This window comes from Homalodisca vitripennis, chromosome 4, assembly GCF_021130785.1.
Source record: "Homalodisca vitripennis isolate AUS2020 chromosome 4, UT_GWSS_2.1, whole genome shotgun sequence".
Lineage (NCBI taxonomy): Eukaryota > Metazoa > Arthropoda > Insecta > Hemiptera > Cicadellidae > Homalodisca > Homalodisca vitripennis.
The window spans coordinates 196,637,756-196,662,545 of record NC_060210.1 but is presented as its reverse complement, the minus strand read 5'-3'; the positions used below and the strand labels follow the sequence as shown (position 1 = coordinate 196,662,545).

Sequence of the window (24,790 nt, the reverse complement as noted above, 5' to 3'; positions counted from 1 at the left end):
GTTCTGATTGGCCCCTGGCCTGTGTGCGAGGATCTTATCAAACAGAATGAGGAAAACGTCGGGATTGTAAGAGGGCATGAGTATTGATACAGAGTGCTACGGTCATATACAAGATTTTAACCTACAAAATCTCTATCTCAGAACCAGAGTCCAACGCTATAAACAGTGTGACAAGCAGCTCATATAAACATAGAAACACCTATAAGAGGTATGTAAAAAAGTGAGGCTCCCTATAACAATTATACTTGTACCTTTAGATTAAAACAAACCAACCACATAGCCACAGCGTATTAAAATAAAGGTCTGGTTATAATGTATCATATTTAGTTCTTTTAGTAAAAAAAGTATTGGTTCCGTTAGTTTTCATTAAATCTACCTGTGATATCAATTTTCTGTTACTTATTTACCATCCCAAATAAAACAAAAATTAAAATGTCACAGCACTCATTTTTCAAGTATTTTGGAGAATTACTTTTTCTACTATAATGTACAAACTACAACCGTGTTGATAATTGTGGACAAGTTTATCCATGAAGTGCTTGTTTTTCGTTATCTTGTAACAGGGACTTGAAAAATCAGCTGATGCACATTGTAAGATAACCTCAAACTTTATTATTTGAGAACAAGTATAACAGCTGTTTTCGATACAAAAATTATCCTGTCACGGTCGCCAAATCTTGTTGTCATTACTAAACCAAAGACTTCAATAAACCAGAATATCAATTAGTAACGACATTTATTCGATACAACTTCGAAACACAACACAACATTACAGAAGATTGCAATCGCAAGAACTGCCAAGCATACGATCAGCTTCCAACAATGTTCAGCTGTTTATATATCTATCTCGATTCGTTCTAGAACAGAGAGTACTGAATTACACATTAAAACACCAAGTTTGGGATGTTATCCTAATAATAACATACCTACGTCAATATGATTAAAACAAACATATTATACAAGAGTATGATACAAGAGTATGGAAGGACTCGACAGAACATAACGTCTTCACTGAATTCTTTATGAAGTTACTTGCAATTTCTTTATAGAATTACTTGCAGTTTCTGTATAGTGCTACTTGCAATTTCTTTATAGTGCTACTTGCAATTTCTTTATAGAGTTACTTGCAATTTCTTTATAGTGCTACTTGCAATTTCTTTATACAGTTACTTGCAATTTCTTTATAGAGTTACTTGCAATTTCTTTATAGCGCTACTTGCAATTTCTTTATAGAGTTACTTGCAATTTCTTTATAGAGTTACTTGCAATTTCCTTATAGTTACTTGCAATTTCTTTATAGTGCTACTTGCAATTTCTTTATAGAGTTACTTGCAATTTCTTTATAGTGCTACTTGCAATTTCTTTATAGAGTTACTTGCAATTTCCTTATAGTTACTTGCAATTTCTTTATAGAATTACTTGCAATTTCCTTATAGTTACTTGCAATTTCTTTATGGAGTTACTTGTAACTCTCACGCTCTTTCACTTCTGATTACAAAAGTAGTAGAGCTCTTTCTTGGATCAAGAAGGACCAACTTTGCAACAAGTCTCTAGGATATTTCTATCAAGAGTTATCCTCCAGGCTAATTTTACGATGGACCTGCTGGGCTTAATTAATTTATACATAGATTTGATCGTATTTGAAACATTACAGAAAGTCAAAATAAAACATCCATGGTCTTTAAAGTATATAATTTTAATTTTTCAAGTTGGTGTAACGGATTCGTCATTAAAAAGTCCACAGGTCCCTCTGGAGATTCGGAAAAAGCGGTTCATGCAGAAAACTAACAGCTGGTGACATTAATGACCTCTGATTTCTTTAATTGGATTGAAGATCTCGAAACTTAGTGTTGCTGGTTCCTTGAGTCGCTGAACGATGGCTTTTATCCGAAATGGCTACCTTTACAATCCTTCCATCGTCAAAAACCAACTTTAAATAAAGACTTTCGCAATGCAGTCGTTGAAAGTTTAATAAAAAAGCAACTGAGTGTCCGGACAATAAAGAACGAAAGTAAGTTGTCCAAACGTCAAAACTTTAAATTTTCTCCCTTGGTAACGATCTATTTAGGGAGTTTCTTGTAAAGTTTGATTACATTGCCTCCCACTCTTAAGATAGAAATCTGCAGTAAACTGAATGCCTGTTTTGCCTTAAATGTGGTTTCACTTTGGATAAGTAAAAGCAATAAAACGTGAGTTAAAATGGTTAAAATTAGGTTTTGGGCACAACTACTTGTAATCTGACTTTGCAACTGATACTAATTAGTCTAGTTGTACTAATTAATATTCTTGTGAGTTTTGGTTTCGTATGATCTTTTAACAACAATTAACCGACACAATTCACTAAAATGTTTCAACCAAATACGGCATCATTAACTATAAAAGGAATTTGCTTTTCACAAATGTTCAATGACACGATGGACCCTAAAATGGTTTGATCAATTTAGAGTCGGGATTCCCTTCAGGTGGTACTTTGCAAAGATCCGTTTTGGTTCTCTTACGACAAAAAGCTGAGAAACCTCTCATTGCACTTACTCCTCAAAAAAAAAAAAAAAAAAAAAAAAAAAAAAAAAAAAAAAAAAATTGTTTGCTCTTGTTTCCGGAGGGTAGTATATTCAGGATAAGGAAAGTTCAAGGTAGGGACTGCCTCCTGTGGAGATCCATGGGGAAGGACCCCGGGCACTATATCTCAATGAAGTCACCTTGGAAGAAGGGCAGACCAGACTACTTTATATATACATTGACATATCATATATTTTTTTAAACCTCATAAAAATCGTGACTGAAATCAAAGAGGTAAACAACTGGAATGTATGAATTGCAAAGGTCAGGAATCAGAGGATTCTTAGGAATAGTCGTGCAACACTTGCTGCTCTGGTGGTCTTCTCAAATTATAAATCTACAAAATATTGATTTTACGCATCAGCACATCATTTTCGTGAAGTTTGATTGTTTCACTTATAAGAAAAGAATCATATTACTATATTTGTGAGTTATAGACTATGGAGAGACTGTGTTCAGTACGAGATATCACATATGGCGATACAAAATTTCAATTTGAACCACCTCTAGTGAAACCCAAGTTTAAACTACCTATTTAAACGTGCATTCTTTTTTTAACGTGAATTGTTACAAACGGCCATTCTATTTAAATAAAGTGTCCACCCGATCGGTCCGACGAAGAAAAAGGAAGAGTGAAATAGGTGTACAGTTGTCATATATTTGTGAGTTATGGAATATAGAGAGACAGTTCAGTAAGAGATATCACAAATGGCGACACAATATTTCAATTTAAGCTATATATAGTGAAATCCAAGATTAATCTACCAACGGCCATTCTTTTTAAATAAAGTGTCCACCTGATCGGTCCGATGAAGCAGAGGCAAGAGCGAAATGGGTCTACAGTTGTCCGTCGCGTTTTGGCGCAAGTATCGCAATCTCCCGCGGCCGCGCTGCCGCAAGCGGCAGCAAGTAGGTGTAAATTGGACAAGATCGGGTCCGGACCGCGAACAATTAAAGCGACAATACGAGGGAGGGAAGTGTCGATGCGATCGCACGGGGCAGCGCGAATTCCGAGAAACCCGGCTGAATAATTAGCGGGCTAGGCGAGGCAATATATCGAGAGATGGGCCGATTGCTGCACCCGGCTCCGGCCCCGCACCTCGTTTTACATAGGTGAAATCAATTACACTGAGACAATTACAGGCGTGTCGGGCTGTATCGCGCTACCGTGCCATATCTGATGTGGCGGGCTTCTCACGCGGCTGCACAGCTGGCTGGGGCTCTGGGGCTCTCTCGCCGGACAAAGAGAGCTGCATCCTTCTAGAGAGGTTTGGGTTACATCTAGGTTAGAGATGTAGGTGTAGTAAGTAACCAAGAACTGCAAGTCTTTTTTGGAATTAAAGAGATGCACACAGGCAAACCTGAGATCTCTTGGCCTATCCGGTTAGCAGTTGCTCCTGATGGATTGTAGACTCTTTTAAATATCCTGATGGATTGTGCTAATTTTTAAATATCGGATGATCTATATCTTTAACGGACTCAGTCCATATACCTAAGAAGTGAATTATCTGGGGTACCTTGGAAGTAACTCTTGGTGCGGAGGTAGCTGACGGAGAGACGCAGGATGCTGAGGCGGTCAAGCTTGCTTAAGATGTTCTGCTCGAAGGGCAGCAGGTTGGCAAGGGTATCCAGCTCAGCGTTCAGCCGTTCTCTGTGGCGCTTGCTTGGGTTGCTCTTGGTCACTCCGTCTTTAGGTGGCGGTTTGAGGCTGCAAAAGATTAATACAATAAATTTGTATTGTTTAAACAAACGTATTCTAACTTTAAAATGTTGTATTTACGAGGTTTTCCCAATTTTAGGATAATACGAGGAGTAATATTTGATCTATTTGAGAGTTTACACAGCAAATCTCCAAAGAGGTGTACTTAATGAGCAAGAATCTGATCTATTTCAGAGTTTACACAGAGAATCTTCAAAGAATGGTGTACTTAATGAGGGGTAATCTTTTATCTATTTGAGAGTTTACACAGCAAATCTCCAAAGGGGTGTACTTAATGAGCAAGAATCTGATCTATTTCAGAGTTTACACAGAGAATCTTCAAAGAATGGTGTACTTAATGAGGGGTAATCTTTGATCTATTTGAGAGTTTACCCAGAAAATCTCCAAAGGGGTGTACTTAATGAGAAAGAATCTGATCTATTTCAGAGTTTACACAGAGAATCTTCAAAGAATTGTGTACTTAATGAAGGGTAATCTTTGATCTATTTGAGAGTTTACCCAGAAAATCTCCAAAGGGGTGTACTTAATGAGAAAGAATCTGATCTATTTCAGAGTTTACACAGAGAATCTTCAAAGAGTGGCGTACTTAATGAAGGGTAATCTTTGATCTATTTGAGAGATTACACTGAAAATCTCCAAAGGGGTGTACTTAATGAGAAAGAATCTGATCTATTTCAGAGTTTACACAGAGAATCTTCAAAGAGTGGCGTACTTAATGAGGAGTAGTTTTATATCTATTTGAGAGTTTTCACAGAGAATCTCCAAAGAGTGGTGTACTTAACGAGGAGCAGTTTTAGATCTATTTGAGAGTTTACACAGAGAATCTCCAGAGTGGCGTACTTAACGAGTAGCAGTTAAAGATCTATTTGATAGTATTCACGGAAAATCTTCAAAGCAAGATCTACCTAAGAATAAAGTGGATGCTTTAATATTTCAGTCACCCATCAATTGAGTCTTTTATACCTCTCCAGGACCATCTGGAAACATTGATTTTCCCAAAACGAGCCCCGAACAAAAACAGCCTAGTTAGAAGGTGCGCTCCTCGCTACCGACTTAAGTGGTAATTTGTGTTCGCAAATTGGCTATAAACGCGACGTGAACGAAAAGGCAGTCTCCAAACATAAAGCGAGCGGCTGACCGAAGATGGATGGCTCAAAGGTGTCAGGGTTAATCGCCATTTAACCCGAGGGGTCGTAAAGCGTTAATGAACAAGTTGCAAAAACAGGACAAAGAATCCCACAGGACTTGGTGATTACTGGAGGTGACCGTGGTCGCTAAACCATTGTCTGGACTCTGGAGGGCTGTTCTTCGATGGGGCAGAGAGGGTGGAGGATTCGAAGAATGTTAGATAGAAAGAGAAATAAAAACCACAAGTTAGTTTTAACTGCAGATGGAGGAATGGGTAAAGATAAATAAAATGGTTCGTGTTCCTGGAAATCACTTCTTATCTTATCAAACAACAGGTGGGCAATCTTATCGATAGAGGACAATCAAGTTTTGAAGAGGCTCAATATCGGTCATGTTGTCTACCTTCTTGTTACTGATTCTGATATGTGGAGTCGACGTTAATTATAAGATAAATAACACAATGATGATTATTACATACAATAGACAATACATATATAGGTCTACAAAATCACCCTAATGTAGGTGCACCAGTCTTGTCGCAGTGAAGGTGTTAAACCAAAATTATATATAGATTTGTTACTCCATCCACCGATTTTGACGGACAATCAGTTTGTTTTAGAATGTTATCATAGTATTAGAGAATACAATATCAATCTCTATAAAATCTGGAGTAAAATCCTATTTGTATTTATGGAAATTGGACAACGCAGAAATAATTATAGATATTACAGCAATACCTAAAATCTACAGTTATAACAGAAACAGTATTGTCACTATTTTTCATACCCCGCGATGATTCGATATAGTTTGATGAATGCCGGAAATGTTATTGTTTTTGATACCTTAAAATTACCTGAGATCAACAAAATGATGTAATTCCGATGGATTTGAAGAACCAGTTATATGAGACAATGGAGTTATGAGAATTCAAATAAAATATTCATATTCTAATTAAAAAGTGTACGGGGAAATTTTCCATAATTTTCTTGCTAAGCAGAGACTTTACAATTTAAATTTAAAAGCCACTTAAAAACTGCATTAAAACAATGTGCAAATTTCAAAAAAAAAAAATAAATAAATAACTAACGTAGGCTAATAATATATTTATTCAAGACAATCCTCTTTCTATGTTCAAGACAATTTCTTTCTATGCCAGTTGTAAGATGCATACGTAACGTAATATAGTTATCTCATTGATAAAAGGTAAACTCTATATTGATTGTTGAAGGTAAACGTTACCTGTCACGCGGTAACACTAATTTTGTAGCGAAAACTATCATCGTTATTAGCCCTATAACGCACTAGCTTGCACAACTGAGTTAATGTTACATAGAAACACATGACGCTCTGGAACCAGGTGTATAACGACCTGCCTTAGATAACAATACAATGTTTGTTACATTAATGTGAAGCAAGCAAGTACCAGTCAGTGGCTGCTAGACAATGCTACTATGTGGAGCTCACGAGTGATGCAATCAGGGTACGGAGAAGTTACTGTAGGTGGCTCACGAGTGGTACGGGGGAGCGGAGTAGATTCCAAATAATTCCTCGAACTAACCATTCCAAAAATATTCCGTTATATTTTCCCCACCCCTCTACCTTAGTGCTTGCCTACCCTATGTCATCTTGTCCGCTCTTTGTTCATGGTCCTTATTTTACTTAAGAGTGTCATTTTAGTCCTTGCAAACTGTATAGTTTAGTTTAATATTTAATTTTCAGTACTTGTAATTTAGGTATTAACTATCGAAATTTATTTATAATTATAATTTAAATATGTTCTAATATTCTATGTGTAATAGGTATATATGATATTTAATAATATTTTAATGCTTGTAATTATTTTAATATGATTGTAACATTGTTTAGTATTATTAATTGTATTGCTACTTATGTACGAGTAGTTATCAATTTATTTCATACATTAAACTACATGTACTAAAAAGGTATTGATAAACACAAATAGAAAAGAGTCGGCCGCCTTATAATAGCTATCTTAAATTAGGAATTAAATAGGCACTATACATATGTTAAACGTGGGTTTATATTTAAATTATAATTATCAACAAATTTTTATTTTGTTACCAACGACTAAATTGACACTATTTTTAAGTAAAATAAGGCATATGAAACCGTTGCGGGCAATGAGATGACACTGGGGTAGGCAGGCACTACGGTATATGGGGGGGGGGAGTATAACGGAATGTTTTTGGAATGGTTAGTTCGAGGAATTCGCTGGAATCTATCCCGCTTCTCCCAGCCCCTCGCTACACCACTCGTGAGCCACCAACAGTAGTGTAGCAAAAATCTTCTCAACGGATTTTTGACATTCTTTTTGGGAATAAATTAATTTTTTTTTTCAAAATGGGTTACAACACGATTAAACACCGTCAGAGCAACGTGACACTGAGTAGTTCTGGGTCAAGGATCGACTCCGACATCAACATCGACATCGACGTATCGTGGGGTATCGAAGTCAGGTTATAAACGAGGCGATGACGTGTCGACCGATCTCTGAATGGCCCTCCCTCCATTCATGTCCAAGCAGCCTCGCCACGCACGAGATGTTACGTTACTACTATTCGTGAGGAGGACCATTTACTCCGCGATGAATTAAAAATGTCTGCGATCTCCTGGCACGAACCTCGAGACGACTTCATCACCGGCCTTCGCACAATGTCCGCATGCTAACTCGGCCCGCCCGCGACCGTCGTCCGTCTCTGCGGCGAAACCGTGTCCTTCCCTCTCCTTCGCTTCCATCCTCATTGAATTTGGTCATTATTAATACTGTAACAATCTAGGTTCTGATATGTTTCTAAAATATGACAGTTCCGAAGTATCTATCACACCAGTACTGCAAACATCCAAATCAATGTGATCATATTATCATATCAGATGAAATGTGCTGCAACAAGAGCACATACCCGCACATCATATTTTGCAAGGTCTGTACTTCAAAGTAATCGTGTCACCCACATATCTTAGTTTATAAATTTAGTAAGATTAGGTACATTTTATCAGAGAAAATTTTTCTTACGTACCCAACAAGTTCTATGGGTGCAAAATCGCATCGCTGTCTGTCTGTATGTTTTTTTTTTTTGCCCGATAACTCTTGATAGAAAGGTCCTAGAGAGTTGAAACTTGGTATGTACATTCCACCTGACGCAAGGGCAGCCCAATTCATTTTGGAGTCAATGGTAGTCCGTCAAGCCATAGATTTTAAAAGACTGGTCGCCAAAGATAGAAGGTATTAAACTCTAACTGGAATTCTAAGATTTTAAAGTTGGTATTACCGGTAACCATGATGGCAATAAAAAACACATGAACATATTAGTAAACACAATTTGCTTACTGCCTGCTTTGGCTGGAAAGGCTGGTTAAGAGCTGGCTTCCTCTTCTTGAGAGGGAACATGACTGAGAGTAATGCCCTTCCTCGTGGATCTCGACAGGAGGCGGCCCGTACCCCCAACCTTACCCATCGAGATCATCACTTGGAAACAGCCCAAAACAATTTTAGGACTAGGTGCAATTCCTAATCTTCTTTCCTAAGAGAAAAAAACTTAATCCACAATGTCGTTAGGCTCATCAGATCCTACTACACTCCACAGTACCGTTTATTGATTCGATATACTGTTTTACTGCCAGCCAAGGGCCAAATGTAGGGAAATGTAATATTCAGGATTTCCTCCACAACTGTGACCACTCAGCCTCGACTCCGAGGGCGGCAATTAATTTAGACATCTTGAGTTGAAACTAGACCTGGCGGAGGCAATTAACGTAACAGGGAACGATTTAACTCCAAAATAACAGTTTTGAAGGTGATTATATAATTGAAGGGCAGTCTTGAGCGGGAACGACCTGACTCTCTTGGACCGTGAAGTCGGGACATAACCACTGCCCGCGCGGCGCTGCTAGGACGGGTTCCCGACCTCTAGCAGGGGGTTCCAACAACAGCTGTTGTGTCAAGGTCACGGTGTTTTTTTAAGGAGAGGCCAATTGCCTTTTAGGTCTTATTCTGTCCGTCCTCATGGGCCACTGGCCTGTGCGAGGATCTTATCAAACAGATAAGTAGGAGAGTCGATAACAGTACAAGGTCGATGGTACTGATAAAAAGTGCAACGGTCACAGACAGGATTTATACCTGCGCTATCTTTAACTCAGAATCAGAATCAGAAAATAATTTATTTTCGTTAATAGAACATAAAGTTACATGAAATAAGTCATAGATAAAATAGTACGTATATAAATATAACAATAACAATTAAATAAAATCAACAATCAAATAGTCAACATAGGTTATTTCACATGTTTGTGCAATATGACAGGAATTCTTGAACAGAATATGGGCATTTTTCAAGCAAAGTAGTTTTAATGTTTTTAGAAAAAATTTGTGAGCTGGTTATGTTTTTCAGGTGCCGAGGCAGCGCGTTATAGAGCCGTAGAGCTGAATAGTGCATGCCCCTTTCGAAAATTGTCAATCTATGGATCGGGTAGACCATATTACCCTGTGGCGGGTATCGTATGATGATTAAAAGTGTTCTCTGCAAAAAAGATGTGGGTTATTTTTGAAGAAAGAAAGTCAAAACTTCAAAGTATATAGATGCTTGGAAGAGTGAGGAGATTCAGTTGCTGAAAAAAAAGGCTTACAGTGAGCACGATTACCTGCTGCAGACATAATGCGAACAATTCTTTTTTGGAATCTAAATACCCTTAAAATTTTCACTAGAAGATTACCCCAGAATCCAATAGCATATTTCAGTCTACTGTATACATAAGCATGAGTAAATTTTGAACGATAGTTTCTTTACCAACTGCAGGCATTAAAACTCGAAAAGCAAAGGTAATTGAAGACAGCTTTGAGCATAGCGTATCTATATGTTTTAGACCAGTTGAGCTTGTAATCAATGAACCAACACCAAGAAGAGAGGCAGACTCTGAATGGGTTGATACCATTTACGCTGAAAACCCGCTATATCACGAGAAGTTGGTGAGAAAACCATGATTTTTAGTTTTTTCTTCATTCAATAGGAGACCATTTGACTCAAACCACTTATTCAAGCTGACATACGACTGATTCATAATAATTTCGAGGCTGTGAATATCACGACAAGAAGATAGAGCAGTTGTGGTCATCCGCATAGCAAACAATGTCTGATTTTTCATATTGGAAGGAAGGTCGTTTATATATATAGAAAATAAAAAAGGACCAAGTACGGAGCCTTGAGGCACTCCTGAGCTGGTCCTCAACCAACCTCTTTGAAGTTGTCCTTTATTTGTTACAGAAACTGTCTGCTTTCTCTCAGAGAGATATGAGGAAAGGAGTGAGAGAGCTGCACCGTTCAAGCCATATCTTTCAAGTTTACCCAAAAGAAACAGAATGGTTGACACAGTCGAAAGCCTTGGACAGATCACAGTATATCGCACCGACACACTGCGACCCATCCAGGCTCCCAACACGGCACCAATGACATCATTTGACAGCGCTAGAAGTTGAAAACCCTTTTTCAGAAACCAAACTGAGATGCAGTCAAGAGAGTATTAGAGTCAAAGTAACATTGAAGTCTTGCCAGAATGATCATCTCAAAACACCTTAGCAAAAGAAGAGAGCAGACTGATTGGCCTGTAATTAGAAATCTCAGTTTTTTGGCCTTTTTTAATGGATTGGACGTATGACAGACAGCTTTAGATTTTCTGGAAAAAAATTCCCTCAGAAAAAGATCGATTTAATTATGTGTACCAGAGGAAAAGCTATAAGATATGCGCACGTTCTTAAGAACTTCATATGTAACCCCATCCCACCCACTCGACTTCGAGTTTCCCAGCTTTGAAATCGAGCTTAGAACCTCAGCCATAGTGGTTGGTTCAAACAAAAAAAGGAAGAGAAGGTTTATCTAATTGTTGAAGAGCTGGGACATTTGCAAACATACTCGAGAGCCGAATCAAAAGAAGCCAGCTGTGATAGTTGATTACCAACTGAAACAAAATATTCGTTAAACTTTCTTTCTTTCTACATCAGCTTGGGTTCTGATAGCTACATCACCATCGGTGAGGATTAATAGGGTTGTTTGAAGATTTTGAATTACCAAGCTCATCATTCACAACTTTCCAAGTTGCCCTACTCAGATTACTGCTTTTTTTTAATGTAATCAATGTTGAAATTCTTTTTCGCCTGGAAGTATTACCCTAACGAAGAATAGATTTATACCTTCTAAAATAAGACATGAAATCTGTGGAAAAATTGCTCTTACTTACTCAGACTAAACTCCAATGTGGTATGTCAGATAAGTTGTTATTTCCTTTGATGCGGTAAATATAGAGCTATTCCCTAGAGCTATTTTTTTATTGTTGATTAAATATGACGATGGAAAACTTGATTAATCTGCTTGCGTTTAACCTAAGTAGGAACCAATAATTTAAAGGCCAATTATTCAATTTTAGTCCGATTGTTCCGTATAATAGACTTAGAAATGAAGCTTTGTGCAAAATTTAAAATCTGTATATAAATTTGTTTTCGAGATATCATGCGCACTGGCAGACACAGACAAATTTGAAGGTTTCTAACCCAAAATGTACCTTTGTTTAGACTTTTTCATTACACATACTGCGGCGAATGCCGCTATAGATTTGAATTTGGCGCGCGTAATTCTTCTGTAGCCGCGAACGCGATAGCCAGCTGCGCCGACCTCTAGCTCTTAGCTTAAACAATAGGAGCCTCCTACCATCCGGAATTCTTCTGGACAGGTTCTGGTAGGATGATTCCTGCTAGGTTAGCAAGCTGAGACCGGAGGTTGTGCGGGCAGTCGTTGTGCAGCGATCGGGTGGAGTGGACGGTAGAAGTGGGTGTACGTGGCCTGGGACTTGGTATAATTGTTAGGGAACCTTTCGGAACCATATCCAAATTATTAGTTATCTTTAGTCATCAAAGCTGGTTAGGTTTTGGATAGGAGGAATCTAGTGGCGGATCCACGGTTATTATTCCTTTGGAAGGTGCCCTCTTCCGGTCGCGACGACACGAGGTCGCAATACATATATGTGCATTCATTATTTTTTTAATGTTCTCACTCTGTTGAATTATAATCTCTATAATGTAATGTACTCGATTGGATTAAACACGGTACTCTTCAAGCGTATACCCATAATACTTGAATCACGAAGTTAAGATGAACTTACATCGTGATTAATTCAATCGGATGAAAAGTTCCAACATTATTTGAAGTAACCTAGAGCAGCCAGAACCAAAATAGTTGGATAGTAGCTTTGCCTCCTCTACACTCGCGACCAACGGTGTTGCCAATTTTACGCGCTTGAAAAATTACTGATCCGTCTCAGTATCTGTTGCAAGAAATAACCATCATTAGATGTTGCCATAAGAAACTATACGTACGTTTCATTGTATTGGTGTGCTTTTCAGACGAAATGTAAATCAAACAGACGGTAATGATCAGAATGACGTCATAGCGGGAACAGCTTGAGGTCAGCGACGATATGGCAACACTGCCTGAAATATCTATTCGGACGACGGGTGGAGTACGAAATCTGCTGTATGGATGACTATGTCTATATTACGACTCTTTGTTTCAACGAATCTTCGAAATCAGATTTGGAACAAAACGCATTTGTTGGAATTAACAATTGTGTCCAACACTTCCATAGCCTTAATCTAAAGAAATATTCTTCTAAATATAACGTTTTCAATTTCACTTTAAACTCAGTAGATTTCAAGTATCGACTAGCATCCAAGTCTATTCCTTGGAATTTTACCTTGATCGAGGTTTGACATGGAATGTTCACATCGACCACGATTGCTTAAAATTAGCCTCAAGCCTTTATGTTTTGAGATATCTAGCCAAATACTGCTTTGATTTATCCCCACCTCATTTACGGATTGGTATTGTGGGATGCCTAGGCAAGTAATCAATTTTCAAGAGTGTTCAAATAGCAGAAGCAAGCGATCCGCACCATTGCAAACTTAAAGTTTAGAGAGTCGTGCAGGTTAACTTTCAAAAGATTGCAACTGTTAACTCTGCTTAACCTCTACATTTTGGAAACAAAGTTGTTTTAATTGTCTAAATGTGCCTTGAGTACGGATCACTCGTAAAAAACTAGAGGCAGAGACAACTACCGAACTGGGAGACACAGGACGGTGGTTTCTGAATGCTTGCCTTCACAGGCAGGGGTTTATTTTATTAACATATTGCCTAATGAATAAAGAAAAGTCTCTACTCTCAAGGCATTCAAAACTCGTTTGAAACTCTGTTTAGCGTCAAATGCATTTTATAATGTAAAATAGTTTATTGAGTATGACTGGGAGACCACACAATAACAAGACTGACTCTGGAACGAAGTGGGAAGTATTGTTGATGGATGAATGTGGAATGAGTGGTCAAATGTATGTGTGAATGAGAGTTCGGTGTGGTACGTGAGTCCAAATTTTAACAGCTTTTGACGTTTGAAATACAAATCTATTTTGTCTCCGCAATAAATAATTGACTATTGACTTCCATGTCTGTGTCCAGTTTAACTAAACAAGATATACTTAGTTATGTCGCTGTGCGACACTGGAAGATCACATGTCCTAATATCCATCTCCGGTTCTCAGCCAAGGTGGAAGTGTGAATGGCGGTGCTGCAGACAAGTGTGGTGCCGTAGCCAGTATAGGGCAGTGGGGCGAAGGGGTGCGACAATTATAAACGAGTTAGCGGCAGTCCCGTCATTGTCAGGTCGACGGGCCTCGGTTTTTTTACAAATTAGGAGAGGTAAAAAGCCCGCCGTACAGACCGGCTGGGAGACCACTCAGACTGCCTGTTTCCGAGGTACTAACAATGATGGTTGAACACAATCCATCCACTTCTTCAAGTTGTCAGCGTCCAGTCCAGATAATTATGGATCTAGAGATACACTGGTCAGCTTTGATTTAGAACTTTGCTTCATTTAACAATCAGCTTTAAGTTAAAAAAACTATATGCTTTTGGACTATGGCAAGGCTGACGATCTTGGGTGGTCTATCATGCTAAACCATTGTTGACAAAATTTTTGGAAGATTTATTTTGTTCACTTAGGGCAAGAAGGTGAGGAAAGCCCCTCTGTTCTTATGAAGATTAACCTTATTGTTGCACTTAGCTCTACAGTTAGCCTTTCTTCCTTTTATTCTGGAGTGACAGGATATTCAGGATGGGTGAGGTTGACAGTCTGGCCACCTCCTGTCGAATTCAATGAGGAATCTCTTAGTCATGTCAGGGAGGCTTGGAAGGAAATCTCTGTTACAGTATTTTCCAGTTTTTAACAGTTATTCTCCGCAGTAAACAAGACCTATCGCTCTGCCTTTTACCCAAAATATCTTGACATAGCCGGTTATTGAATGACTCATTCTTGTCTTTTTTAGAAATGAAGTTACCCGCAAAATTAAAAGTTTACATTCAGATTTTTCCACATCCTTTCTCTACACATCTTGCCACATCACGTAATTAGATGTTTGTTCATTACATTGGTTTTCGTAGCAGCGTTTAAATAATAAAAAGTCTACACACCTAGTCACCATTAACGTGTTGGGATGGTTAGCTGTCCTATGTTTGAATTTATGTGATGGTCCTTATGGGTGTATGGAGTTACTTTACAAATTTATTTATTTAGATACTTTCTCATACATACATACATTCGCTAACGCTCAGCCAAATCCAATTGAGTGACGTAAGTGTTCTTCATATGAAATGAAACATCATGCACAATTTTGTCAGTTCGCTTTAGAGATGTCGTGCGGACAGACGGACAGATAGACATTTTTCCAGCCTCAAGTGTAGTTCTTCGCTAACGCTCAGCCAATTATACTGAATTTGAGATACACCATGGACCTGAAGTCTGTCCTGTATAAATTTCGCATATAGTTTGGGGCTACGATCAGCTGGAGGATAGTTACCTGTATAACCTCTGGTTCGAAGGTCTCTTTCTACCTCAGCTGGAGTCTCCAGGGCTCCATAGGGTTTATATTTTACGTGACATTATATCGTGCGGCTATTACTTCATTGCTCTACCTTCCGTGATATACGGACTGTACACAAGTGTAAGGTCGGCGGTGCAGGAATGCACATGTGTCTTGTAGAATACCGGCAGTTGCCCGCGGCGCTCTCGCCAATGATCCAGCTGTCTGTTGTTTATTGACGTCCGTCCGTCCGCCGCAGAAGAGAGCTCGAGCGGAACGGCCAGCTCAGAGCTCACTATGACGTCTGACGGATTAATTAATCTCGTGACTCCACGCGATCCACGAGAAACTCTAAACCTGTCCGGAATCAGAAGTTAATGTATCGCAAATTTAACAAAGAGGGTAAATACAGTTCCTGGTTTCTCAGCGCTCTGTTTACAATGCTCTAATATTTATCGTAAAGGTTATTAACTAGATTCAGTAATAATTCCAAAGAGGGTAAATACATTTCCTGGTTTCTCTGCGTTCCGTTTACAACGCTCTAATATTTATCGTAAAAATTATAAACCAGATTCAGTAATAATTCCAAAGAGGGTAAATAAAATTCCTGGTTTCTCCGCGTTCAGTTTACAATGCTCTAATATTTATCGTAAAAGTTATAAACGATTCAGTAATAATTCCAGATTCATAATCGTAATTATAAACCAATTCAGTAATAATTCCAAAAAGGGCCAGTACAATTCCTGGTTTCTCAGCGCTCTGTTTACAATGCTCTAATATTTATCGTAAAAGTTATAAACCAGATTCAGTAATAATTCCAAAAAGGGCCAGTACAATTCCTGGTTTCTCAGCGCTCTGTTTACAATGCTATAATATTTATCGTAAAAGTTATAAACCAGATTCAGTAATAATTCCAAAAAGGGCCAGTACAATTCCTGGTTTCTCAGCGCTCTGTTTACAATGCTCTAATATTTATCGTAAAAGTTATAAACCAGATTCAGTAATAATTCCAAAAAGGGCCAGTACAATTCCTGGTTTCTCAGCGCTCTGTTTACAATGCTCTAATATTTATCGTAAAAGTTATAAACCAGATTCAGTAATAATTCCAAAAAGGGCCAGTACAATTCCTGGTTTCTCAGCGCTCTGTTTACAATGCTATAATATTTATCGTAAAAGTTATAAACCAGATTCAGTAATAATTCCAAAAAGGGCCAGTACAATTCCTGGTTTCTCAGCGCTCTGTTTACAATGCTCTAATATTTATCGTAAAAAGTTATAAACCAGATTCAGTAATAATTCCAAAAAGGGCCAGTACAACTCCTGGTTTCTCCGCGGTCCGTTTACAATGCTCTAATATTTATCGTAAAAGTTATAAACCAGATTCAGTAATAATTCCAAAAAGGGCCAGTACAACTCCTGGTTTCTCCGCGGTCCGTTTACAATGCTCTAATATTTATCGTAAATGTTATAAACCAGATTCAGTAATAATTCCAAAGAGGGTAAATACAATTCCTGGTTTCTCCGCGTTCCGTTTACAATGCTTTAATATTTATCGTTATATTTATACACCAGATTCAGTAGTAATTTATTGAGGTAGAGAGGGCTTGATGGCCCTAACACCTCCTCTTTAATTAAGGCATTTTTTCATGTTCATTTTATCATTTCCTTAAAAATATTGACTTCTTGTGGAAAAGAAACATCAGTTTCTCGTTCTACTTTTACTGTTATAAAACCATGGTTGTAACAAAAATCTTACGTGGTATACCAAATTCCACACTTGCAAACAACTAGACAGCCTATAAAGAATGTAATCATAAAGTACTAGCTTGAGAACAGGATCAAACAATAAGAATATTTCTCCGCCTAGATTACACTATATTTTGTTGTATAAGTATCTCTAATGTCAAAACGACGCGAAGAGTTCATTTTGAGCTTCTCCGTCACAGGCTTTTTCTATCCTTTCAAAGGAACATGACTCCAGATTCCAGACGTCAAGTCTGTGACAATGTCAGATTCCAGACGCTGCACTAAGAGGAAGGTGAACTGGAGCTAAACTCAATATTCACAAGAACAATATGATATAGTATCTAAAATATATATATATATATATATATATATATATATATATATATATATACTACTTTTTATGGACACAACTAATATGTAATTCACAGTCAAAATTTCTCACATATTTCACACTCGCTGAACTCACTGTATAATATAGTTATTAATTGGTGTATATAGTTAATACTGCAGCAATTAACTTTAATGGGTAAAATGTTATGTATAAAATACAAGATCATTATTTTAATGTAACGTTTATTAAATTATTCCTTTCGTTAAGTTTGGGAGAGTTTAATTAGAACTGTTTGGAAGAATTTAATCCACCCATTGTCGAAAATCGTTACACAAAAATCACTTACATAAATTAGTTAGTTAAAAGATGGATACCGGAGCAGGGTTTTCCGAATTTCCGAAACTATGTCAAAAACAAAAATTCAAATATTTTTGATTGCAGCGACAATATGTACGTACAACATAAAAACGGGGTTTCTAAAATTACAGACATTCGTACAAACAGTACACATTGATACATGCAATTTATATCTACATACAATACATGAAGATAACTTATGCTGATAGGTGATATTTTGGGCTATGAATAGGTGCTGTCATAACCTGCTCAGTAAACCATAGTCGCGATTCATTAATATTAGGGACAGAGGTAACGTTCAATAAAACGTTACGTCATAATTATCAGTCGCTATAGACCTACTCACCAATGGCCAATGGCGTAGTGGAGCAAGATAACCAGATCAAGCAACGTCGAGCGTGGCTGCTGCTTGGATGGGTGACCGCTGAGCGATCCTGTCCTTGCAAGCAGTCCGGCCATTGGTGGTGGTTCGGAAGTCACCTTTAAGCCGTTGGTCACCAGGTTAAGTGTTAGAGAGGGCTTCTTAGCCCTAACTTCGACTGGTAAAATAAAACATCTTTACTTTACTTTACTCAGTAAAACTCCCAGTCGTTATTCGCCATTTAGGGGGAAAGAGGTTGTTTACAATAAAACCCAACGTCATGATTTGTCAGTAGCTAGAGACCTACTTAGTGAAACCCATAGTCGTGATTTGTCAATTAGAGACAAAGAGAACCTTTAATAAAACCCTACGTCATGATTTGTCAGTAGCTAGAGACCTACTTAGGAAACCCATAGTCGTGATTTGTCACGAGACTTTTGGCATTGAGACTTTTAATAAAACCCAACGTCACGATTTGCAATAACGGAAACTCTGAGATGGTTTTTTAAGATTTTAATATTAAATCCTAATTAAGAAAAAATATGACTCTATTATGAGCTGTAGGGCCTGCGTGATAGCGGAGAGTTTCCACCTATCACGTGTAATCACAATTTTCCTCACTTACTTATGTCATCCAATTTCTTTATTAATTTACTTTCCTCCTAATGGCAAAAGAGCTTCATAATTCTTGATATCCCAGCCATGTTAGGGTTCTTATATAAAATTTTAACTGTCTTTAGAATTTAAACAGGAAACTTGTCGGTGGAATTTCAAAATACCGAATGTTTAGCGCTAAGATTACGTAATGATAAGTTTAGTGAATGCACAGTTAGTTCAGTTTAACTACTCTATTATCAAACTTCCTGGAGAGTCCCTCGTACAGTGACGACTATGACGTATAACGGCATTGTTGAAACAGTTATTATGGTCAGAATTAGTCCCCGTGATGTTTCCGAAATGAGTGAATTCAAACCGGAAGCAGATTTGAGCTTGTGTAATTATAAACTGTGAGAACAGCTGAGGGAGTGCATATGTTGTGTTGTGTATGATCTAGATGGTAACTTCCGGTTGGCCAACGTTATTATATCAGTCACAACCATTGTGATAGTGAGTGAGAGCTCGCTTCGCTCAACTCTAGATGTAGACGGTGACAGATGTAATACATTGCCACACCGACCCTTGCCTACCTTTGTCTCCGATCTCTCGTGAGAGTCTCTTCCGTTTTGTCCTTCATCGCCATGAATGGAAATCACCAATATTGAAATCATTACCAACTTCCCTCTCTTCTTCCATCGAGGGAGATTTCAAGTTAGTCAATATATCCCACAAATCTCTTGATGCTCTACTAGGACACTCTCTTTGAAATAATCGAATAACCTAGTTTTATTTCTTAAGTTATCTTTTTCATATTTCACAGTATCCTCAAACATTACAGTCTTTAATGAAGTTCTTATTTTGTTCTTATTTTCTTTTATTTGTGATTTTTCATAATCTATGAAAGACTTTCCTGTGGTCATTTTGACATTTTGTCGTACTAATTTATTTATTCCTACATTAATGATTTGTTTTTACCTTTAAAATTAATTATTTTAACTTATTACTGTTATATTCGAATTGTTATTACTAAATTGTTGTTTAGCGTTTTTATGTTTTTGGGTTTACTTTATTGTTGATGTTTTTGGTTTTACTTTATTTTTGCTGTTTTAAATGGTTGTCTTTTTATTTTTTTTTTTTTGTTACATCCATCTTGAGAACGTAATTATATATTTTGCTGAACGTTCTCGTTATTTCGTGAAATCTATTATAAATAAGAATTTCCGCTCAACTGTATTAAAATATAACATAACACTTTCAATTCCTCTTTAACAAGAAACTACTTTTTAGAGTACTTTTTAGTGGGTGTTTATAATTTTACTTGTACTGTTGCACATTTATCAGAAGACCTTAGGTGACATAATTTGGAAATATAAGAACAGAGATTTACAACAGAAGTATACTTGGAGACGACGCTAGTTAATGTCAGATTGACAACATAACAATGTGCAACTCCAGAAGTTATTGACAATATTTATTTTACCACAAATAGTTAAGTTTCAAAGATAATAACAGTTATTTATATATTGAAAATAGTAAAATACAAAAGGATTAAAATAAAAATTACTCTCTTGGTGAAAAGGTGTATATACCATAAACCTTAGAATTAACATATATTTTCTCACTTGGAATAATTAACTAAGTGCCCAACTGTTTGTAGGGAACAGAAGCATTTATTTTACTTGCTTATTTATAGTTTGTAATATTATTAAAACATATCCGGAGCCTTGAGGACCTAATTATTATTATTTTTTACTTTCTTTTATTTCTAAAAATTAACAAGACTGTTTGGTCAGAATTAGTACCAACTATTGAGCAAAAGGTAATAAACAGAAATTAATTTATATAAACATTAAAACTATTTTGAAGTGGACAAACAAGAGACGGAGCTATTCGTATACGTTTATTATGTTAGGTGGGAGGTGGGTTTGTTTCATTGTAAAAATGATACACAAATCTAAAGTAAATAACGACCTCTTAACATAACGTTAATTTTGTACTAAGTACTCGAATATGTGGTAGAGACTACCTCAAAAACTATCTACGTATATCAGAATAACGACACGAAAGGAAGTCAGCCTTCAAGGTATCCTGAAGCGAAGTAGAGAAGTTCTAGGATACTTCGCCTAGGGAGGAGGTCCTCTGGGAGTTTTTACTCCGGCGCTCCCCAGATGTTGCGGGATGGGGACGAAGAATAGCGTCGCTAATCTATTTTTGAATGATAGTTGTGGGAGCCAGGCCACGGCTAACGCGTTACAAATAATTATAATCAGGGGTAATGATAGCCCGGACAGTTTAGGCGGAAACAGTGACTGACGTAGAGGGAATCAGTCTGCTATTAGAGCGCCATTGTCCACATCACCGAGGCGATCAGCTGGGCCGTGCAGTCGTGCCAACTCCCAGCCCTCCACATCGCGTTTCCCTCCAGTTAACCGGTACTATATAAAAGACACTGCACAATACTGCTCCTAAAATGTCCACAATTTTATTTGGACCTTTTCAACACCTTATGAGAAGAAACACTCATTCATTTTGCAATTGTCAAACTAAATGCAGTCTTTTAGCTAAATGCAAGATTTTAATCATTACCATGTATCCAAAAATAATTTTGATCTCACCAAGGCTATTGGCACTATGAGTTTCATTGATGATTGGCATTGCTATTTTAAATTATCGTGGATTGCCAACAAGGTATCTTACCATTGCTAGTGTACATCTTCTTGTAATTATTGACAAAATATTTCATTTGCTTCTCGACAGAGACTGCTTACATCTGCACCATAGATTTTCGTGGGCTAATTAAAGAACATTTCCATATGTTGACATCGTAAATCACCATTGCAACTGCAGATCCCTGTGTCATTATCAAAGGCTTTCATTTGCACGCATACAAGGATTGCCTTATTCATGAATACACATCTTCAGGGGATTTTTAAGGAACATTCCCATGTGTTGACTAGATATCCTACCATTGCTACTGCCCATCCTTGTGGTATTGCCAAAAGGTTTCATTTCACGCATACTAGGATTGCCTTATTCACGAACATACATCTTTGGGGACTTGTTAAGGAATATTTCCATGTGTTGGAAAGTTATTCCACCACGTGTTATTCTTAAAGAACTTCTTCGTATGCTAACCAGGACTGCCTTAATCGCCACTATACAACATCGTGGTGTTCCAAAGGACCATCTCCATGTGTTGATAAGGATTTCTTTATTACCGCCTTACATTCTTATATTTTGAATAAGTAGATCTCGGATACGATTACCTATGCGATTGAATGTTTTGTATTTTTACCCTAATTAGTGTTTTAGGTTATGGTTTTTAAATACAAACTTTCTGTAGTTATTGACGCAATAGTCTATATTATTGTTAGACTAACCATTAGTATTCTAGTTCTTGGTATAAATAACTGGTACTAATAAGTGGAACCGAACAAAATGGCCGCCGTTATCCGAAGGCGGTTGTTACGTAGTAGCGAAGCGGCCACTGTATTCAGTAATGTCGGTGTTTTCATTGTGGGAGAAGTTAATATTTCAGCGGGGAGTATTACTCCCCAGCCTCAGGCATTAGTCATTCCCTTTCATTGTTATTGTGGCAAAATGGCGGCCTCAAAAGGAAGTACTGCCGAGAAAATTATTTTGTGTCGTTTAGTTGAGATGTAATTTCCATATAACCGTACATAATGTCGGCGATCGATGGGGTTTTCGGCCGCGCCCTCGTTGCACGCCCACCTTTCTAAATCTTACCCCGGCCTCCTCTTCTACCCCTCACCGTACCCTCCCCCCCGCACCTTACAGCAATCTTGCCTAATGCGCCTGACTCATAATCCTACGCCACTTTGCTGTATTAGGCCACTTTCGGTCTGTCTGATATAGAATTTATAAAACTTATTGTCTGAGATTATTTCTTTATGGCAACAGATGTTGAGACGGATTAGTAATTGTTCAGACATGTAAAACTGGCAACACTGTTAGGCGCGGAGTGTAGGGGGGGGGGAAACGCAACAGCCGCTATCCGACTATTTTGGTGGTGGCTGCTCTATGTTAATTCAAACAATGTTGGTATTTTTCATCAATTGAATTAATCATGATGTAAATTGGTATTAGCTTCGTGATTCAAGCATTAAGGGTGTATGTCCTGGTCTTAGCTTCGTGATTCAAGCATTAAGGGTATATGTCCTGGTCTTAGCTTCGTGATTCAAGCATTAAGGGTATATGTCCTGGTCTTAGCTTCGTGATTCAAGCATTAAGGGTATATGTCCTGGTCTTAGCTTCGTGATTCAAGCATTAAGGGTATATGTCCTACGGGGTATATTGCAGTTACACGTTCATATGGCTTACCAAAATAATGTAACATAAACGTATTACAAAGGTACATATGAAACGTCTTGAAATTATAACATTACACATGCGGAACCATGTAAAGAGTGTACACTATAGCATATTCGGGCCACGGAACCATCTCAAGAGTGACCACTATAGCATATTTGGGCCACGGAATCATCTCAAGAGTGAACACTATAGCATATTCGGGCCACGGAACCATCTCAAGAGTGACCACTGTAGCATATTTGGGCCACGGAATCATCTCAAAAGTGAACACTATAGCATATTTGGGCCACGGAACCATCTCAAGAGCGAAAACTATAGCATATTTGGGCCACGGAATCATCTTAAGAGTGAACACTATAGCATATTTGGGCTACGGAACCATCTCAAGAGTGAACACTATAGCATATTTGGGCCTCAGAACCATCTCAAGAGTGAACACTATAGCATATTCGGGCCACGGAACCATCTCAAGAGTAAACACTATAGCATATTTGGGCTACGGAACCATTTCAAGAGTGAACACTATAGCATATTTGGGCCACAGAACCATCTCAAGAGTGAACACTAGCATATTCGGGCCTCGGAGCCATCTCAAGAATGAACACTAGCATATTCGGGCCACGGAACCATCTCAAGAATGAAAACTAGCATATTCGGGCCACGGAGCCATCTCAATAGTTTACACTATAGCATATTCTGGGCACGGAACCATCTCAAGAATGTACACTATATATAATCTGGCCACGAAACCATCTCAAGAGTATCCACTATAGCATATTCTGGGCACGGAACCATCTCAAGAATGTACACTATATATAATCTGGCCACGAAACCATCTCAAGAGTATCCACTATAGCATATTCTGGGCACGGAACCATCTCAAGAATGTACACTATATATAATCTGGCCACGAAACCATCTCAAGAGTATCCACTATAGCATATTCTGGGCACGGAACCATCTCAAGAATGTACACTATATATAATCTGGCCACGAAACCATCTCAAGAGTATCCACTATAGCATATTCGGGCCACGGAACCATCATCCTTTCAACAGGCCAAACGTCTTTGCGTAACACGTGAACGGTAATTGCCGGCGAATTAATTAACCCGTAATTATAACTGTTTCGTCACTGGTTCGCTACGCTCAACAAAAACAAAGCGGAGCCAACACACAGATATGATCGGCTTCCGGTCGCGCCACTAAAGCCCACCTTTAATGTTCTATATAAATTATGAAGATATCAGACAGCGAGTAAAGTAGCCAGTTTGAGGTCACTTTGACCGCTAGGTGTTGGGAGCTGCGTCATGTTTATTCAGCAAGAAATTATGTGAAAGACTCTATTAAAGAGATAACATCCCCGTGGGTATTACAGATTCTAGTTCGGCCTCTGTATGAAATTTCAGACTTCCCACGATTTAACGGAAGGAATTCCAGAACGTAGAAAGCACAGATGGGTTATTAAGAAAAGGAGATTGGTTTGAATTAAATTATTTTCTATTACATATATTTGGTATTCTAACAGTCACGCTCTCTTTAACTTTTGGGAGTGTGGATGGCCGAGAGAGCGGTCTAAGACGTTGGACTTTGGATCTGAGTTAGAGATAGCGTAGGATCAAATCCTGTCTGTGACCGAAGCACTTTTTATCAGTACCATCGACCTTGTACTGTATCGACTCTCCCCCTTATTCTGTTTGATAAGATCCTCGCACAGACCAGTGGCCCATAAGGACGGACAGAATAA

At 38.0% G+C, this 24,790-nt stretch overlaps 1 protein-coding gene across 3 annotated transcripts in view; it reads right to left on the bottom strand.

The window, feature by feature from the left end:
• Window positions 1-24,790, bottom strand: part of LOC124360858 (aryl hydrocarbon receptor protein 1) — a 245,463-nt gene that overhangs the window by 87,582 nt on the left and 133,091 nt on the right. For all 3 annotated transcript variants that reach the window (XM_046814821.1, XM_046814819.1, XM_046814820.1), the window contains exon 2: window positions 4,077-4,267. Coding sequence is in view for 2 of the 3 variants with exons in the window: in XM_046814819.1 (XP_046670775.1) it covers window positions 4,077-4,267 (191 nt within the window). In the remaining variant the exon portion in view is untranslated. The remainder of the gene's footprint in view (window positions 1-4,076; window positions 4,268-24,790) is intronic.